The sequence below is a fragment of the Sycon ciliatum genome, chromosome 10, assembly GCF_964019385.1.
Source record: "Sycon ciliatum chromosome 10, ocSycCili1.1, whole genome shotgun sequence".
Taxonomy (NCBI): domain Eukaryota; kingdom Metazoa; phylum Porifera; class Calcarea; order Leucosolenida; family Sycettidae; genus Sycon; species Sycon ciliatum.
In genome coordinates, this window is record NC_088652.1 from 18,947,314 (window position 1) to 18,957,065 (window position 9,752).

The 9,752-nt window shown below is 47.8% G+C and overlaps 1 protein-coding gene and 1 pseudogene across 2 annotated transcripts in view; one reads left to right on the forward strand and one right to left on the reverse strand.

Annotated features, from left to right (window-relative positions):
- The window catches only part of LOC135826532 (high affinity cAMP-specific and IBMX-insensitive 3',5'-cyclic phosphodiesterase 8A-like), a gene marked incomplete in the record, with an annotated part of 33,317 nt that extends 23,994 nt beyond the window's left edge, over positions 1-9,323 (forward strand). For both annotated transcript variants that reach the window (XM_065339141.1, XM_065339140.1), the window contains 9 exon segments: positions 1-118; positions 550-636; positions 810-845; positions 1,357-1,483; positions 1,985-2,149; positions 2,698-2,778; positions 4,448-4,496; positions 6,135-6,234; positions 7,290-9,323. In XM_065339141.1, coding sequence (XP_065195213.1) covers positions 1-118; positions 550-636; positions 810-845; positions 1,357-1,483; positions 1,985-2,149; positions 2,698-2,778; positions 4,448-4,496; positions 6,135-6,234; positions 7,290-7,611 — 1,085 coding nt within the window.
- Positions 2,788-3,883, reverse strand: LOC135826162 (putative uncharacterized protein DDB_G0271606; annotated as a pseudogene).
- Positions 9,324-9,752: the final 429 nt, after the last annotated feature.

Here is a 9,752-nt window from a genome sequence, read left to right on the forward strand (position 1 = left end):
AATTGGACAAGGTGTGTGTTCTACTGGCGGCCATTACGCATGACATTGGTCATGCCGGAGTCAGCAATCCTTTCCTCAAGGCTACCAACAATGTAGTGGCCAGCTTGTACATGGACTCGTAAGTAGTGCTCAATTCCTAGCCCAGTCTTGCATGTCCTGAGGGAGTCTCACCTTAAAGTTGTCTATCAATCTTACACCACGACGTATTGCTATTGTCCCTTCAAGTATACGCTAACAGAAAGCACTATGAACATTGCCTTTACATAACATAACATTACACACAAATCAGTCTGTACTGGAATGTAGATGAGCATAATGAATGCCTAAGACTATAGAGCATCAAAGCAAACCCAACGCTGCAGACAACGTGCTGTTTTGACTAGTATTGCCACTAAAATTCCATTCCTCGTGTTGTTGCTGTTCGGACCCGAGGAATTAGGTAGAATCAAGACCATTCTCATGTGTTTATCAGCTCCTGCTCTCTGTTTGCTGCTGCTGCTGCGGCTGCTGCTGCTGCTGCTGCCATTCCTGCTGTGGTTGTTCTTTTAGTTCAGTCATGGAGAACTACCATTGTAGTCTGTTCTGGGAACTGTCCGTCAAGTACACCAAGTCTAACATCTTCCAAGGAATTGAGGCGTAAGTTGACAATACCCTTTGCAGTGGGAGAGTGGATTTGTGCGCGCGTGGGTGTGTGGTTGAGTGAGTGTATGTATGGGTATGTATGGTACATGGTATGCTGATGCTTGGGGCTGTACATGTTCTATCATGTATTGATGCTGGTGTACTTGTTGTGTTTGTGTGTTGTGTAGGGATAAGATGGCGTACGGTACAGACAACCGGAAAATGTGAGTTGCTGGTAGCTGATAGTTGCTGGTAGCTGATAGTTGCTAGCAGCTTTCCAGAATAGTGCAGTGTGCTGTTGGCCAGCCCACTACTGTTGCACATCGCCATCCCTACAGCCTCTCACAACTTTCTCTCACGACTTACAAAACTATTTGACTACAGCATCTTTTATAGCTCTGAGCACGGAGAAGAGGACATATTTTCGACGGCTCTCCCTCGCTCTGTCTCTATCTATCTAGCTCTGCCTCTCTCTCTTTCTCTCTCTCTCTCTCTCTCTCTCTCTCTCTTTCTCTTTCTCTCTCTCATAAATGTAACTTTCTCTCTCTCTCTCTCTCTCATTCTCTCTCTCTCTCTCTCTCTCTCTCTCTCTCTCTCTCTCTCTCTCTCTCTCTCTCTCTCTCTCTCTCTCTCGCTCTCTCTCTCTCTCTCTCTCTCTCTCTCTCACTCTCTCTTTCTCTCTTTCTCTTTCTCACATTTCTTTTGGACTCCATTTGATGTGCACATTGTCTACAGGAGCACGCGATCTGTCATGCAGATTCGCATCCGTGAGCTCATCCTTGCTACAGATATGTTCAACAATGACAGGATAGTGAAGATGTTCAATGCAAGACCTAATCTAGATGCAGTGGTGAAGATTGTGGTAAGTTTTACTCTGGCTATGACTCTGTGCAGGTATGATCTCAGTGCTACGTGACACGTCTTCTTTTGGAGCTCTCTCTCTCCTCTCCTCTCCCCTCCTCCTTCTTTCCATTTTGTACGAAGTGAAGTGAAATTGAAGCACATTTGTTTGAATATTTGGGATGTGTTTTCAGCATGTTTTCTTTGGTCTACCGCTGCTTCCGCTGCTGCTCTCGACATTGATGATCTCTCCATTGCCACTGCTTCCTTCATGACCCCTGTTCCTGCTGTTGCTGTTGTTGCTCTTGTTGTTGCTGTTGCTGATGCTGCTGTGTGGCTGCGGTGTGGCTGCTGTTGCTGCTGCTGTTGTTGTTGTTGCTGTTGTTGATGCTGTTGTTGTTGCTGTTGTTGTTGCTGTTGTTGTTGCTGTTGTTGTTGCTGTTGTTGTTGCTGTGTTGTTGCTGTGTTGTTGCTGCTGCTGCTGTTGCTGTTGCTTTGGTTGCTACTGTCGTGCACATTTCAGCCACCCGGTACAGTTGAGGAGGCTAGTGCCGCCGTGGCTCGACTGGAGAGTACTGAGCTACTATTAAGCATGGTGCTGAAGGCAGCTGATGTCTGCAATCCAGCCAGGCCCGTTTCTATTGGGAAACCGTGGAGTTTGCGCATCGCCGAGGAGTTTGTACTACAGGTGGGTAGTGTGAGGTACCTCACCCCAAACGCTTAGCCACTGTCTGTCATCTATCAATACAGTCAACTTCGCTTATAACGACACTCGGCGGGGCATCAGAAAATTGTCCTTATTCGCGAAGTGTCGTTATACCCGAAGTTTCATTATATGTGTCACAGTTGGATGGGACTTTGCTCCGGGCATGAAAAATATGTCGTTATTCACGAATTGTCGTTATATCCGCAGTCGTTATAAGCCAAGTTGACTGTATTTCCACGGAAAGAACAGTTTCATCAAGGAGAAAGGTGCACGGGTTGACATAGGTTGGTGCCTGTCACGACTCATTCTCAGAATGACGTAATGTTCATGATGTCATCGGCTTTATGCATGCAACACATTTGAGACGAGAAGCCAAACATACACGTGTGCGTGTGTGTGTGTTCAATCAAGTGCAGTGACATGACATGACATGTGTGACATGCGTGTGATACATGTATGGAATATATCATGGAAGTGTGGCATTGGTTTGAAACAGCCTTGTTCTTGTTTGTTGTTGCTTTCTTGTTCAGAGTGACCTTGAAGAGAAGCTTAATGTGTCCAGTGTGTTGCCTGTGTTTACTCGCAAGACGTACAACCTACCCGATTCTCAGGTTAGTGTGGGCTGCAATAGTGATCCAGCTTGATGCCATGTCCTGTAGTTGCTGTTGTTGCTGCTGCTGTCGTTGCTGCTGCTGTTGTTGTTGCTGCTGTTGTTGCTGCTGCTGTTGTTGCTGCTGCTGCTGTCGCTGCTGCTGCTGTTGTTGCTGCTGCTGTCGTTGCTGCTGTTGTTGCTGCTGTTGTTGCTGCTGCTGTTGCTGCTGCTGCTGTTGCTGCTGCTGCTGTCGTTGCTGCTGTTGTTGTTGTTGTTGCTGCTGCTGTCGTTGCTGCTGCTGTCGTTGCTGCTGTTGTTGCTGCTGCTGTTGCTGCTGCTGCTGTCGTTGCTGCTGTTGTTGCTGCTGCCGTTGCTGCTGCTGCTGTCGTTGCTACTGCTGTCGTTGCTGCTGCTGTCGTTGCTGCTGCTGTCGTTGCTGCTGTTGTTGCTGCTGCTGCTGCTGCTGTTGTTGCTGCTGCTGTCGTTGCTGCTGCTGTCGTTGCTGCTGCTGTCGTTGCTGCTGTTGTTGCTGCTGCCTTGCCGCTGCTGCTGTCGTTGCTGCTGCTGTTGTTGCTGCTGCTGGTGTTGTTGCTGCTGCTGCTGCTGCCGTTGCTGCTGCTGCTGCTGCCGTTGCTGCTGCTGCTGTTGCTGCTGCTGCTGTCGTTGCTGCTGCTGTCGTTGCTGCTGCTGTCGTTGCTGCTGCTGTCGTTGCTGCTGCTGTCGTTGCTGCTGCTGTCGTTGCTGCTGCTGTCGCTGCTGCTGTTGTTGCTGCTGCTGTTGCTGTCGTTGCTGCTGCTGTTGCTGTCGTTGCTGCTGCTGTTGCTGTCGTTGCTGCTGCTGCTGGTGTTGTTGCTGCTGCTGCTGCCGTTGCTGCTGCTGTTGTTGCTGCTGCTGCCGTTGCTGCTGCTGGTGTTGTTGCTGCTGCTGCTGCTGTCGTTGCTGCTGCTGTTGTTGCTGCTGCTGTCGTTGCTGCTGTTGCTGCTGTTGCTGCTGCTGTTGCTGTCGTTGCTGCTGCTGTTGCTGTCGTTGCTGCTGCTGTTGCTGTCGTTGCTGCTGCTGCTGTTGTTGCTGCTGCTGCTGTCGTTGCTGCTGCCATTGCTGCTGTTGTTGCTGCTGTTGTTGCTGCTGCTTCTGCTGCTGCTGGTACTGCTGCTGCCATTGCTGTTGCTGCTGCTATTACTGCTGTTGCTGGTACTGCTGCTGTTGTTGCTGCTTCTGTTCCTGCTGTTACTGCTGCTGTCGTTGCTGCTGCTGCTGCCATTGCTGTTGGTGTTGCTGCTGCTTCTGCTGCTGCTGTTACTGCTGCTGCCATTGCTGTTGCTGCTGCTATTACTGCTGCTGCCATTGCTGTTGCTGTTACTGCTGCTGTCGTTGCTGCTGCTGCAATTGCTGCTGGTGTTGCTGCTGCTGCTGTTACTGCTGCTGCCATTGCTGTTGCTGCTGCTGTCGTTGCTGCTGGTGTTGCTGTTGCTGCTGTTACTGCTGCCATTGCTGTTACTACTGCTGCCATTGCTGCTGCTGCTGTTCTTAGTACGCAGGCTTCTTTCGTTACGACTGCTGTTGTTGCAGCTGCGTACTTATCAATGCTTATTACGGCATTCGGTCCTTCAGTTTTGGTTCTGGCACCGTTTTCATCAAGTTGTTGTTCTTCTATGGATGTTGTTGTTGTTCATTGTGTATGTTTTCAGGTCAAGTTCATACAGTTCATTGTGGTTCCCATCTACAGAGCACTGGGATGTAAGTAGACCAACAATCAACCTGCACGTTATTAGAGAGGTGCACGCTGCACGTTATTTTTGACGTGACGAGCAATTTCACGTCAATTTTTGGCGTAAAACTCCAAATTTCGACGTGAGCTGCATGTCTTTCCAAAGCGCGAGCCAAATAACACGAGCTGAACTTTCGCGTCACGTCAAAAATAACATGCAGCTTTAAAATAACCTCTCTATTATCCCCTCTGTGACATCATCGCTTGTGCTTTTCATTATAATTATGAGCTTCAGGCTGAGAAAAAGGTGCTATTGTCCTCATGTGCACAACTGAGAAAAGGGTACTTGAAAGCAGGGTACTCACTTTCGCGCTGTAAAAGTTGCCTTCACATCTGTGGCCGTAACTTTGTGTTACTGTAAAAGCAGAAATTTTCGGTGGTGTTTTATTTTCGGTAACTTCGGTGCCGAAATTTTTACCGAAAATAAAACGCACCGAAAATGTCGGTATAGTATTAGTACACTTACTTCGAAGTACCTGGAACGCGGGTTTACCGAAAATTTCCCTCCGCCGAACCACCGATTTTGGAGAATACCGAAAATATTACACCACCGAAAATTTCTGCTTTTACAGTACTTCTAGATTTTTCAACACGGTTTTCTGCATATGAATCAGTGGGACTTGTAGTTTTAGGTACGCTATCTAACTCAATTTGACCGGAAAAATGACAATTGCACCCTTTTCTCAGCCTGAGGCTCATTTTACTTTGAATGATGAAAACACCTCTTTAAAGGCTATTCATACTACGTTACACTACGCGTCACGTTTTGGAATACGACGTACTGGCAGACGTCGTTTTCATGCAGGTGCATTCACACAGGCACGTATACGCTGCTCGTACAGCTGTGTGTACAGCTTCTTTCGGACACAAACTGCGAGGCACGACAGAACGAAACTCGGTACAGGGGTCTGTATACGTCGTCTACGTTTTCGTATCAGGTGCACTATTTTCCCGCCACGTTCCATGTTGTCATGGCTATCCAGACGAAAACGTCACGTACGCAACGTTTTGGGCGTAGTGCGAATGGCCCATTAGCTGGGCAATAGGGTAGTATTGGATTGAAGTACACTGAATTACAGTAGAGTCGCGCGCTGAAGAACGTGGAGCCCAAGAACATCCAGCCTGAAATACTAAGAATGCCACAGCTTAAAGTTGAGAACGGCGGTGCTGATTTTCCGGCAGCTTTTGGGATACATCTGATCCAGTACAAATTGTTTCTAAGAACGTGCTATAAGAACGCAGCCAGTTTGAATATAAGAGCGTCCCAGGCTAACCCCTTGGACAGAACGTTCTTGGACGTGTTACTCTACTGTGATAGTGTACTGCACTGCTCTCCGTTTTGTTTCTTGTTGCTGTCCACGTAGTCCTTGCTGCTGGTTACTGCTGCCAGTGATGCTGCTGATGCTGCTGCTACTACTGTCAGTGATTCTGTTGCTGTTGCTGCTACTGCTGTCAGTGATTCTGTTGCTGCTGTTGCTGCTACTGCTGCCCAGACAACTGTTGCTGCTGCTGCTACTACTGATGCTCAGACAACTGCTGCTGCCAGTGATGCTGCTGATACTAATGGCAGTGTTTTTGTTCTTGTGGTTGCTGTTGTTGCACTGCAGCTTACCTTCCGCTTAGTGATGTGAGCGGCATACTGACTGAGAATGAAACCTACTGGCGAGGAGAACACAAAGAAGATTACCCGCCAGTCAAGCCTAGAGAGTAAGTGCGGCCAGTACAATGTCTGTGGCACTACAGTGCAACTCAGAACAATGTCTGTATTACTGGAGTGCAACTCACTTAGGGCCGGGTTCCACTGCGGCTCCGCTGCTCGCCTTTCGCGGCTTGAAACGTCATCATTACCATAGTGACCGCGGCTCGAGCTGGAGCAGCGAGGCCGCAGCTCACCGCGAGCTTTCGCTACGATTCTTGACCAAAGAGTGCGAGCCGCGGTCGCGGCTCGACCTGTTTCCCGTACTTTGCATTGTTCTGCACGCCAGAATTTTAAAATTCAAATTTTAATTCGTTGCGCAGGCCAGAACACGAAGATTTTTTTGATTTCGCACGCACGCAGGTAAAATGTCAGCAAAAAGTGTGGAGCACGACCGCGGTACCGCGAATGGCGAGTGTCAGTCGAACTGCGCTGCTCCGCTGCATGCAGCCAAGTGCCGCGGAGCAGCGGAGCCGCAGTGGAACCCGGCCCTAACTCTAAGACCAGTAATGTTAACGAACATTTAATTTGAAACTCGGATGTTGAGCCAATAATAAATGTAGAAAGGAAAAGGACATATGGATACGAGTAACTGTCCACCACTGTAACATTTGAAGTCGTTAAGTACTAACCGATATGTACATGTACAGTCATTTGCCAGTTTTGAGACAGAATTCGTTAGAATTTCACCTCGCCAGCCCACGAAATTTCGGAGATCGTTAACTTTAATTGACACTAAAACATCTGGTTTTACAGTAGTACACACGCTGATAAGACGTACTCTTGCTTTGTACTGAGATTGTCCGGAGTACCGGTGTGTTACTCCGTACTGACGTATGTTTGGACATGAAGTTTTAGTTTGGATACTAAGTATCCGACTCTATACACATGGGTGTAGTACTGTCTGTTGTTGCCTGCTACATTTTTCGCATCCTTTCTTGCAACGCTTGAACAGAGTTTGATGATGTGCTGTGCGTGCGTACATATGTGTGTCTGTCTGTCTGTGTGCGTGTGTGTGTGTACGTGTGCGGTGTGTGCGGTTATTGCTGTGATGTGCTGTCTCCAGTATGAAGTGGAATCCGGACGTGTTCAACATCAAGGAGTTCATGAGAGGCGGCTCACCCTGGTCACCTACACCCACCTCCGTCCTCAGCAATGTATCATTCCACCCGCTGGAGATGGCGGGGAAAATGGGCAACGCTAGTCATGACGCTGCGAAAAGCCGAGTGTCGAGTATGCTTCTGGTTCGCACTGGAGTGTCAGGCACGGAGGAAGTTGCCACGGCACCTCAGAGCACGACCTCTGGCCTGGACAGCTCAGTTAGCGGCAAAGAAGGCGCTACTATTGCTGTTTCTAGCACCGCAGCCGTGATCAGCACTCCAGTTTAAGAAATTTGTTATACAATGCCGTCCACACCTGCACGGACGCCTCAACTCCCAAGTTGAGTTTGTCACGGCCGTGTTACCCGTGAACACTCATCCAGTGACCAAGGTTGTTAAGATTCCCATGGTCAACGTGGTCAGACAACCCATTGCGCGGAGTACACCGGGTGTGGCTACTGACACGGTACTGCTCCAAACCAGTAGCTGAGCGTTGTCACTCTAGTCGTGTCGCCCAGTATGAACCACAGTTCTCTGCATGTACCGCATCTGGTTTTCGGCATGAACAATCCTGTTCTCGGCATGAACCATCAGGTTTTCGGCATGAACAATCCGGTTTTCGGCATGAACAATCCGGTTTTCGGCATGAACCATCCGGTTTTCGGTGTCTTTGTGCGTGCTCTGTGCGTGCTCAATCAGTCAGTGTGCTGCCGCTGCTACGTACACAGTCGCTCTTTGCTTATATGGGTGCAAGCAAGACGTCGTCATGGTGGTGAGATCATACGTATGTCACATTGGATTTCCTTACCATTTTCGTCATGCGCTACGGACTTCGCCCGAACTCTGGTGTGTGTGTCCGTGCGTGTGTCCGTGCTTGCCTAGAAGATCTGGATAGTGGTGAACTACAAGTACTTGCCCTTGCTTCAAACATGCTCAGAGTACTGCATCCCAACTGGCTGTCAGCCATGACTGGACCATTGTTCATCAGGGCTTGCCCTGGCTGCCGCAGTGTGGATTGATATGCCTTGGCCACTGTACTGCTGGTCAACTATATTCCTCTAGCAATACTGCAGAGACAAGTTTTAAATATTCTTTATCAACGTTGTTCGAGAGCAACGCACCAAATTACGGCGTTGTGAGACCGTTCATTTTCAGACTGATTTCTGCTTTCTGTCCAGTATCGGTACTATTGCTGGACTGGTATTTTGTTCTTGTTCTTCTTGCACGGTACAGACGTGCATGTGATATTTATAGTATTCTAAACGTTACTCATCTCTAGATCCTATCCATATTTTCTCTCTCTCCTGTCTCTCTCTCTCTCTCTCTCTCTCTTTCTCTCTCTCTCTCTCTCTCTCTCTCTCTCTCTCTCTCTCTCTCTCTCTCTCTCTCTCTCCTCAGTCTCCCTGTAGGGAAATATGTCTTTGTAAAGAGTAGTGATGACCCCCTGGCTGGTGACATGGTGTAGGTGATCCTCTTGTAAGTTCTTCTTGAAATCATAGCTACGTCAAAGCACCAGTAGCCGCTCTACGCTTTGCGGCCATGCTCAATATTTTTATCGTGTAGTCTTTGCCTATTTCTGTTCTTTCTTTCCTATCGTCATCGGTGATCTTTGTCGAATGCGGCTCAGTCGTTATATTCAGACTGGAACGCGTGATAGATTTCGCCTTCTTTGATTTTTTTCTGCGTGTGTTTGAGAGAATGTATCAACAGAGATTCCATCATTTTCTCTTTCTTTTAAAACTAGGATTGTTTGGTGGCTTGTGCCTAACGGTTACCACCGTTATGTTATGTTCTGTTTGGCAGTTCGGGTTTTGTTTTATTTTTCTACCTACGTTCTACATGTAAATGTGGTGATTTTTATGGTTTTGTTTTGTTGCAGCTGAGACAAGTGACTAGATACACAGTCTGTACTGGCAACATGAACACACATGTTACGCTATTGTCGATTTTATGTGAATAATTCGTTGACGAGAAGACAAGAAACATATCATGAATGGCAATGGATGGCTGGAGTTGCACCAACATTGTAATGAGGACCCAGATAATGGCATTGCCAAAATAATCATGCCAGGGTCCTTGTTGTTGTTGGTGGCGGTGCGTTTGTGTGTGTGCGTGTGTTTGTGTGGTAATGTTTTCTTGAACATGCGTATCATTCTGACGATGAAACCCTGGCTTTTCAGGGAAGAAGTGTCAACCAGAATGCATGCAGCAGGAACTGTTACATGACACTATAGACTTACTTGTCTTGAACAGGTACATGACTACGTCATTATAGACTAGCCTGCACTGGAGTCGATGACATAATCATTTAAAATTTTAGTACGTAGCTCTTCTACTCCGGACCTTACAAAAACGTAGACTCGCTGTTCCAAATCATACAATCAATCATTGTATCTATCATGCATGGACCATTCATGTCCTGCTGCTAC